The sequence below is a fragment of the Corvus moneduloides genome, chromosome 30 (assembly GCF_009650955.1).
Source record: "Corvus moneduloides isolate bCorMon1 chromosome 30, bCorMon1.pri, whole genome shotgun sequence".
NCBI classification, from domain to species: Eukaryota; Metazoa; Chordata; class Aves; order Passeriformes; family Corvidae; genus Corvus; species Corvus moneduloides.
The window spans coordinates 2,106,686-2,122,266 of record NC_045505.1 but is presented as its reverse complement, the minus strand read 5'-3'; the positions used below and the strand labels follow the sequence as shown (position 1 = coordinate 2,122,266).

The 15,581-nt window shown below is 46.6% G+C and overlaps 1 protein-coding gene across 1 annotated transcript; it reads right to left on the bottom strand.

Moving 5' to 3' along the window:
- Positions 1-3,013: 3,013 nt before the first annotated feature.
- Positions 3,014-7,280, bottom strand: HOXC4 (homeobox C4). Its single transcript, XM_032094259.1, has 2 exons — positions 6,502-7,280; positions 3,014-3,715 (listed from the first exon to the last, which is right to left on the bottom strand). The coding sequence occupies exons 1-2, from the start codon at positions 6,938-6,940 to the stop codon at positions 3,393-3,395; spliced, it is 762 nt and encodes a 253-aa protein (XP_031950150.1). The 5' UTR covers positions 6,941-7,280; the 3' UTR covers positions 3,014-3,392.
- Between the last annotated feature and the right edge of the window lie 8,301 nt (positions 7,281-15,581).

Below are 15,581 nucleotides of genomic sequence, written 5' to 3'. Positions count from 1 at the left end.
CCCTTAATTTCCCATTTTCCCCCTTAATTTCCAATTTCCCCCCTTAATTTCCAATTTTTCCCCTTAATTTCCCCTTTTTTCTCCTTAATTTACCATTTCCCCCCCTAATTGGCCCATTTTCCCCCCTAATTCCCCCATTTTGCCCCCTTAATTTCCCATTTCCCCCCTTTATTCCCCCATTTCCCCCCCTAACTCCCCCATTTTTCCTTGGATTTCCTGCCTGGATCAGAGGATTTCAAACCCACCCAACCCTTCCCCCTCCCCCCCGAGCTCTGGGTGCTGATTCCCGCTGGGATTTCGATTCTTTTATATTTTTAATTCTATTTTTTTTTATTATTTTCTTTTAGGGCCGCGGTTTCTCTGCCTTCCCCCATCTCCTTATGGGAAAAAAACCTCCCCAAACCCCAAATCTCAAATCCCAAACTGGCTCCCAACATTTTCCCTGCTCCAGGGGAGGAGATGTTGGGATGTTTCCCCAGGAGCGCCAACAATTCCCGGTCCGGTTTCACCTCCTGGCGTTGATTCCCCTCAAAAGGGGAGGGGGAAATGTTAAAAAATAACAATAAAAAGGAAAACCCGAGGAGCTGAATCCATAAAATCCCCGGGATTAAGGGAAATCCGCTCCTCTCTCCACAGACGCATCACAAAGGAGGCGAGGCCGCGATTGGTTTCAAACGCGGGGAGGAAATAAATTTTTAAAAAATGGGAATAAACCCCAAAAAAAGAGGCTGGAAAAGCCTCTCCCGCCTGGAATTCCGCACCCCGGGGCTGGGAAAGGGGGGAAATTCCAGCGGGCCTCGCTCTGGCGGCGCCAAACTTCCCAAAACAAGGCCAGAATTCCCAAAAAAAAAGGCCAAAATCCCCCCCCAAAAAGCCAAAACCCCCCCAAAAAAGTCCAAAATCCCCCCAAAAAAGCGGCTCCTCCTCGTGCTCCCCCTTCCCTGCCCCGCCAGGGAAACCTCGAGGCCGGAATTGGGGGGGATTTGGGATTTTTCCCTAATTCCCTCCCCCCCGGTGCCAATTCGGTGCCTCCAAAGGGCGGCAGCGATTAATTAGAGTTATTAGCGCCAGGGCTGCCGCTCTTCCCATTATTATTATTATTATTATTATTATTATCAATTTAACAGATTTTTTTCCAGCTCCTGGCAAAATCCGCGCCGGAGGGAACCGCGGCAGGAGGGGAAATCATTGCAATTATCAGCAATAATAATAATAATAATAATAATAATTAATAATAATCATTTGAAACCCCCCCAAGGCCGAAGCTCCAGGGAGGGAGAGGAGCCAAATCCAGGGAATTTTCCTCCGGGGTGGGAAAGGGATCCACGAGGCGCCCCTGGAATCCCCAAACCCCTTTTATTCCGTGTTTTTGCCCCATTTTTACAGTTCTTTGGGGGGGAGGGAGGGGGGGTGAAATTCAGCGGGCAAAAATCTGGAGTTGGGCGCGACTTTAAACTCGGCTTAAAGTTAATTTTAGCAGCGCGGGGGACCCCACGCGTTTTATTGAGCTGATTATTATTATTGTTATTATTATTAATGATTAATTGGATTAATTGGATCCATTCCGTGGGCTCGGGAGGGGGATTTGGGGGCTCGAAGCAACGCACCAGACAGGAAAATAAAACTAAATTCACACTGAGCGCTTTTATTGAACACTGGGACCGTCACAGAACGCACCGAAAACTCTTTTTTTTTTTTTTTTTTGTTATTTTTTTGGTTTTCTTGTTTTTGTTGGGTTTTTGTGTTTTTTTTATTGCGACTTTACAACGAGCAGGGAGGGGGAAAAAAAAAACCCCAAAGAAACACAAACGAGCACCACAAAAACACCCCCGAGCCTCCCGCCGCCTCTTCGGGGGGGAAATAAATCAAATTTCCGCCCTCTCCCGCTCCCTTTCTCCTCCTCGCGTCCCCGGCCCCTCTGGGCCGTTCCTCTTTTTGTTCCTCTTTCCCCCTCCCGCCCCCAAAATCTCAATTTTTCCGCTGTTTTTCGCCCCCCTCCCCGAAAAATTCGGCGGCTCCTGCGCTCCATTGTGCGCTCGGAGCGGCGGAGAGGGGGGAAACGATCCAAATTCGGCTTTTTTGGGAGTTCTGCGCTGTTTTCCGCCCTCCGAACCCCCCTCGGTTCTCGCTTTCTCCCCCCCCCCAAGGTTTCCCTCCCCCCGCGGCTTTGAAAAATAAAGAAAAGCCCCGAAAGGGCGTGAAAAACCCGTTTTTGGGAAGTTTCTCCAGGTGCGGCCACCTGGGCTCATGCGAGGGCCCACATGCACCTAAAAACCGAGGGGTGGCTTCGGATGCGCTCGGGGGATTCATCAAATAATAGTAATAAAGGAATAAAATTAATAAAATAATGATTGAACTAAAATAATAATAATAATAATAATAATAACAATAATAATAATATAGGGAGGATTGGGAGAAGGGGCTGAGTTTTGACACGTGCAGGGGGTTAATAAAATAATGTTAATAATAAAAATATAATAATAATAATAATAATAATGATAATAGGGAGGATTGGGAGAAGGGGTTGAGTGTTGATACGCGCGGGGGGATTAATAGAATGATAATTAAAAAAATGACGGTGGTGAAATAATATAATGACGGCGAGAAGAAAAACAATGAAATAATGATAAAAATAATACTGAAACAATAGCTGCCACAATAATAAAATAATTTTTTAAGGTAATAAAACGATGCTCAAATAAAAAAATAAAAAGAATAAAATAATTTTAAAAATAATAAAAATAATAAATAATTAAAAATGAGAAAAAATAATAAAATAATAATTAAAAATGAGAAAAAATAATAAAATAATGATTAAAATAATAAAATAATGCTAGAAATAATAAAATAATAATAAAAATAATAAAATAATGATAAAAATAATAAAATAATAATAAAAATAATATAAGAATAATAAAAATAATTAAATAATTAAAATAATTAAAATAATTAAAATAATAAATAAGAAAAGAATATCAACAGCAACAATAAAAGAATGCAAAAGAAGAAAAAATAACAAAAATAATAATGAAATAATAACAATACCAATACCAGCAGCAATCAAATAATTAATAATAACAACAGGGAGGACTCTAAAAAGGGGCTGATTTTTGACACGCACGGGGGGGGTTTAATAAAATAATAACATTAAAAATAACATTAACAATCAAATAATTATAATAATAAAAATAATAATAATAATAATAATAATAATAAAAATAATAATAATAATAAAGGGCGAATTCCTCTCATCGCGCGGCAAAACCCACCGGAAGCAGCGGGGGAAAAAACCCGAATATCGAGATTTCTATGTTCGCTCCTCGAAACAACCCAGAGTCACTGCAAGGCGCGGATTTTTGGGGGGGAACGGGGCCGATTCGGGCCATTCCGGTTCATAACCTGGTGATGTCCTCGGGCCGCGGCTCCTGCGCGGGGGGCGGGGGCGGCTCGGAGGGCGCCGCGGGGGCGGCGGAGGCGGGCGCGGCGCGGATTTTGGTGTTGGGCAGCCTGTGGTCCTTTTTCCACTTCATGCGGCGGTTCTGGAACCAGATTTTGATCTGGCGCTCCGAGAGGCAGAGCGAGTGCGCGATCTCGATGCGGCGCCGGCGCGTCAGGTAGCGGTTGTAGTGGAATTCCTTCTCCAGCTCCAGCACCTGCTGCCGCGTGTACGCCGTGCGGGAGCGCTTGGGTTCGCCGCCGGAGAAGTTGGGGTTCACTGGAGGATAGAAGGGAAAAGGGGGGGAAGGAGAGGGGGAAAGAATAAAAATAAAAAAAAAAAAAAAGGGAGGGGGAAAAAAAAGGGGAAAGGGGGGAAAAAAGGGGGGGAAAGGGGGAGAAAGGGGGAAAAAAAGAGGGGGGGAAGGGGGAAAGGGGGAAAAAAGAGGGGAAAAAAGGGGGGGAAGGGAAAAACAACGAGGGAAGAAAAGGGGGGAAAGGAAAAAAAGCAAGGAAAATAGAAAAAAACAAGAAAAAAAGGGGGAAAGGGGGAAAAAAAGAGGGGGAAAGGGGGGGAAAGGGAAAAACAACGAGGAAAGAAGAAAAAAACAAGAAAAAAGAAAAAAACAAGGAAAAACAAGAAAAAAAACAAGAAAAAAGGGGGGGAAGGGAAAAAGAAAGAGGGGGGAAGGGGGGGAAGGGAAAGAAAACAAGAAAAAACAAAAAAAAACAAAAAAAAAGGGCGGGAAGGGAAAAAAGAGGGGGAAAAAGGGGAAAAAAGGAAAAAAAAAGAGGGGAAAAAAAGGGGGAGAAAGGGAAAAACAACGAGGGGAAAAAAGGGGGAAAAAGGGAAAAAAAACAAGGAAAAAAGAAAAAAACAAGAAAAAAAGAGGGGGAAGGGGGAAAAGGAAAAAAAAAAGGGGAAAGGGGAAAGGAAAAAAAGGGGGGGGAAAAGGGAGGGAAAGGGAAAAAAAAGGGGGAAGAAAAGGGGGGGAAGGGAAAAACAACGAGGGAAAAAAGGGGGGAAAAGAAAAAAAAACAAGAAAAAAGAAAAAAACAAGAAAAAAACAGGAAAAAAACAAGAAAAAAGAAAAAATCAAGGAAAAAAAAAGAAACAAGGGGGGAAAAGGGAATAAAAAAGAGGGGGAAAAAGAGGAAAGAAGGAAAAAAAGAGGAAAAAACGAGGAAAAAAGGAAACAAAGAGGGGGGAAAAAAGGGGGGAAAGGGGAAAAAAGAGGGAAAAAAAGGAGGGGAAGGGAAAAACAACGAGGGAAAAAAGAGGGAAAAAGGAAAGAAAAACAAGGAAAAAAGAAAAAAACAAGAAAAAAGAAAAAAACAAGAAAAAAGGGGGGGAGGGAAAGAAACAAGAAAAAAGGGGGGGAAGGAAAAAAAGGGGGAAAAAGGGAAAAAGAAAAAAACAGGAAAAAAGGGGAAGGGAAAAAAGAGGAAAAAGGGAAAAAGAGAGGAAAAAGGGGGAAAAAGAATAAAAGAGGGAAAAAAGGGGGAAAAGGGGAAAAAACAAGAAAAAAGGGGAATATAAGGGGAAAAAAGGGGGGAAAAAAGGGGGAGAAGAAAAAAAAAGAAGGGGAAGAAAGGGGGGGGGAAAGTAAAATAAAGGGGGGAAGGGAATAAAAGGGAAAAAAGGAAAAAATAAGAAAAAAAGGAAAAAAGGGGAAAAGGGAAAAAAGGAAAAAAGAAAAAAGGTAAAAAAAAGGAAAAGAAAAAAAAGAGGGGGGAAATGATATTTAAAAAAAACCCAACGGAAAAAAAAAAGGAAGGGGGGAAAAAAACCAAAAAAAAGGCCGCAAAAAATCAAGTTAAGGCGAAAAAAAAAAAATAAATAAACGCGCCAAAAGAAATCAGGTTAAGGGAAAAATAAAAAGAAAACGTGCGAAAAAAAGTCAGGTTAACGGGAAAAAAAACCCAAAAAACACGCGGCAAAAAAAAAAATTAAATAAATAAATAAATGAATAATTGGGGGAAAAAAACCAGGCCAAAAATGAAATTAACAGGAAAAAAAAAAAACAACATGCCAAAAGAATCGAATGAACAGAAAAAAACGCAGGCCAAAAAAAAAAAAACAACCAAAGAACAAACAAGCAAAAAAAAAACCACACCGAGGAACCAAATTAACCGAAAAACGGACCAAAAAAATCAAATAAGCGAAAGAAACCACAGAAAAAAGTCAAATAAACAGAAAAAAAAAACCCCACAAAATAAAACACACGAATAAAAACAGAAAACCACACAAAAACCCAAATGAACAGAAAGAGACCCAGCAAAGAAAGAAAACAAGACCAGAAAGACCCCCCCACCCAAAAATTCAAATAAACCAAAAAAACCCAACCAAAAAAAGAAAAAAAGGCCCAAAAAAACCCACCAAAAAAAAGGGAAGGAAAGGAGGAGGAAACTCAAAGGAAGGGGAGACAAAAAAAACCCCCAAAGAATAAAACCAACCCAAAACACAGCGGGGAAAAAAAAAAAAACGAATTCAAATAGAAAAAAAAAACCACCCAAGGAAAATGAGCGTGGATGGAGAGAGGGACGGCGGAGGCGAAGCGGAGGAGAGGAGAGAAACACCAACACCAACAGCACCACCAAACCCCAAAACAAACCGGGGCGGGGGGGGAAGGAGAAAGAATCCCAAAAAAGCGGCGAGTAAAGGGCGGAATGGGCCAGCAAGAAGCCGGGGCAGCTCGGGGGAGGCCGCGGCGCGCTCGGAAGGGTTTCCCCGGCTGCAGGAGCTGAATTATTGATGCCGCAAAGCTCGCGGAGTTCCGCACATCCATAAAGCAGCCCCAGAGCCACATGGCTCCGGCTGCCCGCGGTAGCTCGGCTATAAAATTTATGGGGGGTGTAATTACCCATTCGCAGTCGTAAATCCAACTCAATTGTGCTCACCCAAAGGCTCGCGCGGAGAGGGGAAAAAAAAAATAATAATAAATCGGAGTAGAGAGAGAGGAGAGAGGAGAGAGAGGAGAGAGAGGGGAGACGGGATGGCGTGGGGAGCATGGTGCGGGGAGCGGCGGGCGCAGGGCGCGCAGGAGGCAAAGAAAAGTTTCCTACCGGTGCTGACGTGGATTTTTTTCATCCAGGGATAAACTACGGGAGCTTTGGGAGCCGCCACGCCGGGCTCGGGCTCGGGTTGCCCGCACGGGGCCGGGGCGGCAGCGGCGGGGCCGGGGGGAGGCTCGCAGAGCTGCGGCTTCTCCGCCAGGTGCTGCCTCCCTCCTCCTCCTCCTCCTCCTCCTCCTCCTCCTCCTCCTCCTCCTCCCGCGCCCGCCTGGCCCCTCTGGAGCCCCCCGCAGCTGTAGGGACGCTCGGGGAAGGCTGCTCGAGGCACGGGGAACAGCTCCGGGTGGTGATGCTGGAAGCTGGGCTCCCTGGCCCGGCTGTAATATTCCGGACTGTGCTCGGGGATGTAATTATTTTGCGAATATTCCTCGCATGGAGGAAATTTCGGATCGATGTAGTTAGAGTCCATCAAATAAGAGCTCATGATCATTAATTTCTGGAGTGGAAAATAATTTTTCTCGCTTTGTCGTTTTTCTGCTCCATAAAGCCCTCCTACTCGCGGCGACCCCGTAAAGTTACTTTCACCATGTGACAGCCGCGGCCAATCACGCCCGGCAGCCCAGGCCCCGGATAAGGAACCAAAAGCGCCGCAAAATGCACCCAAAACGGGGGGGGAGCCGTGGGAGGGCGAGGGGAGAGCCCAGGCCCCGCAAAAGGGACCGAGAGCGCCGCGAAACGCGGCCGAACGGCGAGAGGGGGCGAGGGCAGAGCCCAGGGCGAGGATGAAGAAGCAAAAGCTGCCCCAAATTCACCCAAAATGTGATGGAGAAGGGTGGGAGGGGGGTTTGGGGTGAGGGGAGAACTCAGGATGAGGATAAAGAAGGAAAAACCATCAAAATGCTCCCAAATTGTGCCGGAGAAGGGAGGGAGGCGGGATTTGGGGTGAGGAGAGAGCTCAGGGCGAGGATGAGGGACCAAAAGCGCTGTAAATTCACCCAAATTGTGCTGGAGAAGGGTGGGAGGGGGGTTTGGGGTGAGGGGAGAGCTCAGGATGAGGATGAAGGACCAAAAGCTGCCCAAAATGCACCCAAATTTTGATGGGGAAGGGAGGGAGAGGGGTTTGGGGTGAGGGGAGAGCTCAGGATGAGGATAAAGAAGCAAAAAGCCCTCAAAATTCACCCAAATTGTGCTGGAGAAGGGTGGGAGGGGGGTTTGGGGTGAGGGCAGAGCTCAGGGCGAGGATGAGGGACCAAAAGCTGCCCAAAATGCACCCAAATTGTGACGGGGAAGGGAGGGAGGGGGGTTTGGGGTGAGGGGTGAGGGGCCAGGCCAGGCCCTGGATAAAGAACCGAAATCTCCACAAAATCTCCCCAGGTCACGAGCGGGGGCGAAGGGAGAGATCAGGCCCTGGATAAGGGAGCCAAAATTGCCTAAAATCGCCCCAAATTCAGATGGGAGGCGTGGGAGGGGGGGTTGGGATGAGGGGATTTGGGGCGGAGGAGCCTTGGGGCTCGGACACCATGGGGACCCCCTTTGGGCCCCCCTTTTGGGATGGGTTTGAGTGGTTTGGGGTGGTTTGGGGGTGGTTTTGGGTGGTTTGGGGATGGTTTTGGGTGGTCTGGGGTGGTTTGGGGATGGTTTTGGGTGTTTTGGGGATGGTTTGTGGAGGTTTGGGATGGTTTGGGGATGGTTTGTGATTGCTTAGGGAGTTTTGGGGATGGTTTGGGGTGGTTTTGGGTGGCTTGGGGTGGATTTGGGGTTCTTCGGGGAGGTTTGGGGATGGTTTGGGTGGGTTTGGAGGTGTTTGGGATGGGTTTGTGGTGGTTTGTGGTGGGTTTGGGGTGCTTTGAGGAGGTTTGGGGATGGTTTTGGTGGGTTTGGGGTGGTTTGGAGTGGTTTGGGATGGCTTGAGGTGGGTTTGTGGTGGTTTGAGGAGGTTTGGGCTGGTTTTGGTGGGTTTGGGGTGGTTTGGAGTGGTTTGGGATGGCTTGAGGTGGGTTTGTGGTGGTTTGGGGAGATTTGGGCTGGTTTTGGGTGGTTTGGGGTGAATTTGGGGTTCTTTGGGGAGGTTTTGGGGATGTTTTTGGTGGGTTTAGGGTGGTTTGGGATGGTTTGGGGTGGGTTTGGGGCGGTTTAGGGTGGTTTGGGGTGCGTTTAGGGTCATGGAAGTGTCACCCCCAACCCCAAGGGGTGCTGGAGGAGGGGAAAGGGGACACGATGGGGTGGGAGGGTGACACCCCCAGGGATGGGACAAGGGGTCCCCTCAGACCCCCCAAAATCTGTCCCCAAAGGGACAGGACAGGTTGGGGACAGCTCCCGGCCCCCCCCCAGCCCCATTCCGGCCCCATCCCAGTGGGAAAAGGCTTCAGCCCCATTTTTGGGGTGGGGGCACTTCCCTGGCAGGAAAATCCGTGATCGACCCCACGGGGGAGTTGGGGACAACCAAAGACGGGGCCGGGCTCATCCCAAACCACCCCAAAATCACCCCAGAACCCCCCCGTGCTGCTGAGACCCCTTTGGGAGCAGAGCTGGGTGGGGTTGGGGTCCTTCGGGGTGGCTTTGGGGTGAGTTTGGGGTGGTTTGGGATCGTTTGGGTTGGGTTTGGGGTGATTTGGGTGGGTTTGGGATGGTTTGGGATGGTTTAGGATGGGTTTGGGATGGTTTGGGTTGGCTTTGGGATGGTTTGGGATGGTTTAGGATGGGTTTGGGGTGATTTTGGGGTGATTTGGGATGGTTTGGGTTGGCTTTGGGGTGGTTTGGGATGGTTTGGGATGGGTTTGGGATGGTTTGGGTTGGCTTTGGGGTGGTTTGGGATGGTTTAGGATGGGTTTGGGGGGATTTTGGGGTGATTTGGGATGGTTTGGGATGGCTTTGGGGTGGTTTGGGATGGTTTAGGATGGATTTGGGGTGATTTTGGGGTGATGTGGGATGGTTTGGGGTGGCTTTGGGGTGGTTTGGGATGGTTTAGGATGGATTTGGGGTGATTTTGGGGTGATTTGGGATGGTTTGGGATGGCTTTGGGGTGGTTTGGGATGGTTTAGGATGGGTTTGGGGTGATTTGGGTTGGCTTTGGGGTGGTTTGGGGTCGTTTGGCATGGGTCTGGGGTGATTTTGGGGTGATTTGGGATGGCTTGGGTTGGCTTTGGGGTGGTTTGGGGTTGTTTGGCATGGGTTTGGGGTGATTTGGGGATGATTTGGGATGGTTTGGGGTGGCTTTGGGGTGTTTTGGGATGGTTTAGGATGGGTTTGGGGTGGTTTGGGGTGATTTTAGGGTGGTTTGGGGTGGTTTGGGTTGGCTTTGGGGTGGTTTGGGGTCGTTTGGCATGGGTCTGGGGTGATTTTGGGGTGATTTGGGATGGTTTAGGGTGTGCTTGGGGTGTTTGGGGGTGTTTGGGGACTGTTTTGGGTGGTTCAGGGTGGTTCAGGGATGCTTTAGGATGGTTTAAGGTGGGTTTGGGGTGTTTGAGGTGATTTGGGGATGTTTTGGGCTGGTTTGCTGTGCTTTTGGGGCACTTTTGGCCATTTTGGGGCACTTTTGGCCATTTTGGGGCTCTTTAGCCTATTTCGGGGCGCTTTTAGGGCAGCAGCGAGCATCCCCCGCTCTTCCCCAGCCCCAGCAGCCGCAGCCGAGGGGTCGAGAACCCCAAAACCCCCTCCCAAAACCCCTCTGGGCCTTTCTCCCCCTTTTCCTCCCTACCCCAAACCCTGACATTCCTGGGATTTTTGGGGCGACGGAACCGAAACCCGCTCGGGGCTCCTCGGAATTTCGAGAAAGGAATTTTTTGGGGGGGTTTCCCCCCTTTTTCGGCCCCGCGAGGGCGGCGGGGTCTCCGCTCCTGGCGCTCTCGGGACAATTATGGCAGAAAAAGCCCCTCGCCGGCGGCGCTTTTGCCATATTTTACTCGCTAACAATAAAAGTGACACATAAAGTTAACTGTTTATGTTTTATTTATTAGCCCTAAATGTGCCAGCGGTGGCGGAGGCTTTGGGGCTGCTTGTTCCAGCTTTTTATGGGGTTGTAAAAAGCCATAAATCAGTCACCGGCCGCTCTTTTGTGCTCTCCCGGGCGCGGGGATTTTTTTTTTTTGGGGGGGTGTGTGTGGGGTGGGGGATTTAAAATTAAAATTGAAATTAAAATTAAAATTAGAATTAGAATAGTTAAAATAAAAATTAAAATAGTTTAAAATTAAAATCGTTAAAATTAAAATGGTTAAAAATTAAAATAGTTTAAATTCAAACCGTTTAAATTCAAATAATTTCAATGAAAAGAATTAAAATGAAAAGAATTAAAAGAATCAAAATGAAAAGAATCAAAATGAAAAGAATCAAAATGAAAAGAATGACAATGAAAAGAATTAAAATGAAAATAATTACAATTAAAAGGATTACAATTAAAATTTAAATGGGGTTTTAGTCGGATTTTTCCCCCCCTTTCCCTCCCCTCTGTTGTTTATTGGGTTCATTTCTTTTGATTTGGGATTTTTTAATTGTTTTTAACGAGGTGGCCCCGGAGCACCTCGGGGGGAGGGGAAGAGGAACTTCCCAAGGTTCTGGGAGCGCCCCTAGAATTCCCCCAGGGAAGCTTTTGGGATTGGGGGGCCCAAATTTGGGTCCGAGGGGGGCGGCGAGGGGGTTGGGGGGGCTCGAAGCCCCAGCTGTGGATTTGGGGCGTTTTCCCCTGGATTTGGGGCTCTTCTTCCTGGATTGGGGCGTTTTCCCCGGGATCTGGGGCTTTTCCCCCCTGGATTTGGGGTTTTTCCTCACCCTGGATTTGGGGTTTCTTTTCCTTGGATTTGGGGGCTTTTCCCCCCTGGATTTAGGATTTCCCCCCTCCCTGGATTTAGGTTTTTTCCCCCCCTTGATTGAGAGTTTTCCCCTTAAATTTGGGGGTTCTTTTCCCTGGATTTGGGGCTTTTTTCCCCTGGATTTGGGGCTTTTTGGGGGTTTTATTGGGGGTGGGGAATTCTCGCAGAGCTTTGCTGCTCGCTGGCAGATGCTGCTCCTCCCTGAAGTTGTAAATCCCGGGATTCCAGGCAGGGAGGGGGGAAATCCCAGAGATTTCGGGGGCGAGGGAGCCAAACAGGGATGGGGGGGAAAAAAAATAAAATTCAAAAATTTAAAAAAAAAAAATGGATGCAAATGATTCCAGCCCCCAAACCCCCGGATTTTAACCCCATAAATCCCTTTTTTTTTATGGCTCCGGCTCCATCCCAAGGCTGAGGGAATATTGGATGAGGACGGCGAGTCCATAAAGGGATTTTTAGCATCCCAATAAATGATCCCATCAAGCCCTGGCGGAATAGATAAAGACCCAGAAATACCCACAGGTTGCTCTCGCAAGGATAAATTGGTTAAAAATAAATTAAATAAGAATTAAAAAATAAAATAAAAGGAAATAAACCCAAACGAGCCCGGGAGGACTCCAATCATTTAAAATCATGGAAAAAATCGAGGCGCGAACGGCACAAATTGGGCGGGTCCGGGGTTTTTTGGCTTCCTCGGGGGGAAACTCATCTGGATTTCCATCCCCAAATCCCCAAATCCCACCCCAAAATCTCTTTTAGGGGACGCCCTGCTCACCCCTTGTGCCCTTCCATTAAAAAACAGCAAAAAAGAGGGGAAAATCCTCTGGATTTCCCTCCAGAAAAGCAATTTCCCCTTTTTTTATCCCTTTTGGATCCTCTTTTTCCCGGGACTTTCGAGCTGTGCCCTTTGCTGGGGTCGTTGAGGTTTTTATTTCTTTAATTTCCCTTTTTTCCCCCCATTTCCCCCCTCTTTTTATTCCCCTTTTTCTTAAGCATTTTCCCTTTTTTCCCCCTTTTTTCCCCCTTTTTTCTCTCCCTTTTCCCCCCTTTTCCCCCCCTTTTTTCTCCCCTATTTCCCCCTATTTTCCCCCTTTTCCCCCCTTTTTTCCCCCTTTTCCCCCTTTTTTCCCTTTTCCCCCTTTTTTCCCTTTTCCCCCCTTCCCCCCCTTTTCTCTCCCTTTTTTCCCCCTTTTTTTCCCATTTTCCCCCCTTTTTTCCCCATTTTTTACCGTTTTTTCCCCGTTTTTTCCCCATTTTTTCCCCATTTTTCCCATTTCCCCCCCCTTTTTTCTCTTTCCCCCCTTTTTTCCCTTTCCCCCCCACTTTTCCCTCTCCCCCCCCCCCCTCCCCAAATCCCCCCCGCGGGGCCGCGCGAGCCTGAAGCGGCCCCGAATTCGCCTCTTTTGTCCCTAAAAGCGCCCTCCCCCCTCTCCCCATCCCTCGGGGGCCTGGAAAAAACCCCCAAAAATCGGGGAAAAAATCCAATTATCCCAGGCAGAGCCGGATTTCCTTGGATCCAGCGGGGTGGGGGCGAGGCCGGGAGCCGGGGGGGGTTCGGGGAGGGTTTTTTTTTGGAGGACAAAGCGATTTTTTGGGGGAGAAAAGCGGCGGCTTTGTGTGGGAGCTTCATTTCCATACTGACCGCGCCGTAACCCGGCCCGCGCCCGTTCCCAAGGAAAAATGAAGTTCCAATGGAGCGCGGGGCTCCGAAATCCCGGGAATTGGAGGGGGAAAAAATCCTCCTGGGGATGCTCGCTCGGGTTCCCTCCTTTTCCAGGGCTTATCCCGCCAAAAGAGCGCAGAATTTGGCTGGAAATTGGATTTTTGCGGTGGTTTTTTTTTAATCCGCTCGCGTTCTCCCCGCCACAGGCGACGAGGAGCCTTTGATTCATTGGGGTTTGCCTTTTTTTGGCCTATTTTTGCTGAGCTTTTCCCCCTTTTTTGTCCCTTTCCCCCTTTTTTTGTCCCTTTTCCCCTTTTTTTGTCCCTTTTCCCCCATTTTTCCCCCTTCCTCCCCATTTTTTCTCTCTTTCCCCCCCTTTTTTGTCCCCTTCCCCATTTTTTGTCCCTTTCCCCCCATTTTTTCTCCCTTTTCCCCCCATTTTTGTCCCTTTTCACATTTTTTGTCCCTTTTCCCCATTTTTTGTCCCCTTTTCCCATTTTTTGTCCCTTTCCCCCCATTTTTTCTCTCTTTCCCCCATTTTTTTTCTCCCTTCCCCCCCATTTTTGTCCCTTTTCCCCCATTTTTTGTCGCTTTCCCCCCCATTTTTCCCCCTTCCTCCCCATTTTTGTCCCTTTCCCCCTTTTTTTGTCCCTTTTTAAATCCCTTTTCCCATTTTTTTTTCCCCTTTCGCCCCTTTTCCCTTTTTTTGGTCCCATCCCGATGCAAATAACCGCCCTCTAATTTATTCCAAAAAAATATGCAAATGTTTAATTGATTCCCCCCCCCTTAAATCCCTTGTCAGCAAAATGAATCGCCCTAAAACCCGATTTTAATGAGCACAGCCCCAACCTCGCCTCTTTTTTGCCCTTGAAAAGCGCCAAAATTATAAATATTTCCCCTTATTTTCCCCTCCCCATGGAACCCGACCCCGCCTCAAAAAAATAAAGCTAAAAAACCACTAAAACCCGCTAAAAAACGCTAAAAAAAACTTTATAAACCACTGGAAACCCCTTAAAAACACTAAAAAATCACCCCCAAAATCACAAAACCCCCCAAAAATCACAAAAAACCTAAAGAAACCCACAAAAAACTTTAAAAAACCACTAAAACCAACTAAAATATAATTTAAAAATCACTAAAAATAACTAAAAAAATAACTAGAAATAACTATGAAAACCTCTAAATAACCCAACTAAAAATAACTTTAAAAAACAGTAAAAAAATCACTTAAAATCACTAAAAACCTGCCAAAAATCACTAAAAATCACGGGAAAATCACTAAAAATCACTAAATATCACCCCAAAAAATCACTAAAAATAACTTAAAAATCATTTAGAAGTCATTTATACCACTGAAATAAAAATCACCAAAAAAAATCACTGAAAAAACCCCACTAAAAACCGCTAAAAAACCCCCATCGAAACCAACTCCAATTAGTTAAGAAAACCCAAAAGAGAGCACGCAAAAACCGACTAAAAATCACGGAAAAAAAGACTAAAAATCGCGAAAAAAACGACTAAAAATCACTAAAAAACCACTAAAAATCACCAAAAAAGGACTAAAAATCACCAAAAAACCTACTAAAAATCACAAAAGAGCTACTAAAAATCACTAAAAAAATACTAAAAATCACCAAAAAAACGACAAAAAATCACTTAAAAACCGACTAAAAATCACTAAAAAACGACTAAAAATCACAAAAAAAGACTAAAAATCACTAAAAAACCGCCTAAAAATCACCAAAAAACCGACTAAAAATCACCAAAGAAAAAGACTAAAAGTCACTAAAAAACCGCCTAAAAATCACCAAAAAACCGACTAAAAATCACCAAAGAAAAAGACTAAAAATCACTAAAAAAACCGCCTAAAAATCACTTAAAAAAGACTAAAAATCACTAAAAAACGCTAAAAATCACTAAAAAGCTACTAAAAATCACTAAAAAACCGCCTAAAAATCACTAAAAAGCCGACTAAAAATCAGCAAAAAAAAGACTAAAAATCACTAAAAACACACTAAAAAACCACTAAAAAACCACTAAAAATCCACTAAAAAAAACAATAAAAACCCACCCAAAACCCCCCCCCACCCTTCCCCTCCTCCCCCCCCACCCCGCGCTCCAAATTAATTTTCTCCAAATCCCGCCTGAAAGTGGCTTTTTTTTAATTTAAAAAAAAGGGGCAAAGAGGGGGAATTTTCATCTGGCTGAGACGGCGTGACCCGAATTTCACCTCGCGGCCTCCCCCGGGTCACTGCCAAGGAGTCCCGGATGGAGCTCCAGGGAAAGGGCTCCGCTCCCAACCAGCGGGCTCCGCTCCCAGCGGGCTCCGCTCCCCGCGGGCTCCGCTCCCAACGGGCTCGGCCCCGGCGGCGCCTCCCGGAGCTCCGACCGCGCGCGCCGGGAACGAACCGCGGCCAATGAACGGCGGCTCGGCCCGGTTTGGGGGATTTGGGGGGTTTGGGGATTTTTTGGGGGGGTTTTTGGGGGTTTTTTTGAGTTTTTTGGGGGTTTTTGGGGTTTTTTTCCGTTTATTTTGGGGGTTTTTTCCCATTTATTTTGGGGTTTTTTTGAGGTGGTTTTTTTGGGGGGGGTTGGGGTTTTTTTGGGGAATTTTTAGGGTTTTTGGGGTTTTGGGGGGCTTTTTTGGGTTTTTTTTTCCCGTT

What these genes read in the sequence shown, in the direction of transcription:
- HOXC4 (XM_032094259.1), bottom strand. Translation starts at nt 6,940, where the DNA reads ATGATCATGAGCTCTTATTTGATGGACTCTAACTACATCGATCCGAAA. An exon ending in AAAAATCCACGTCAGCACCG is followed by an intron (nt 3,716 to 6,501) that starts GTAGGAAACTTT and finishes TCTATCCTCCAG; the next exon opens with TGAACCCCAACTTCTCCGGC.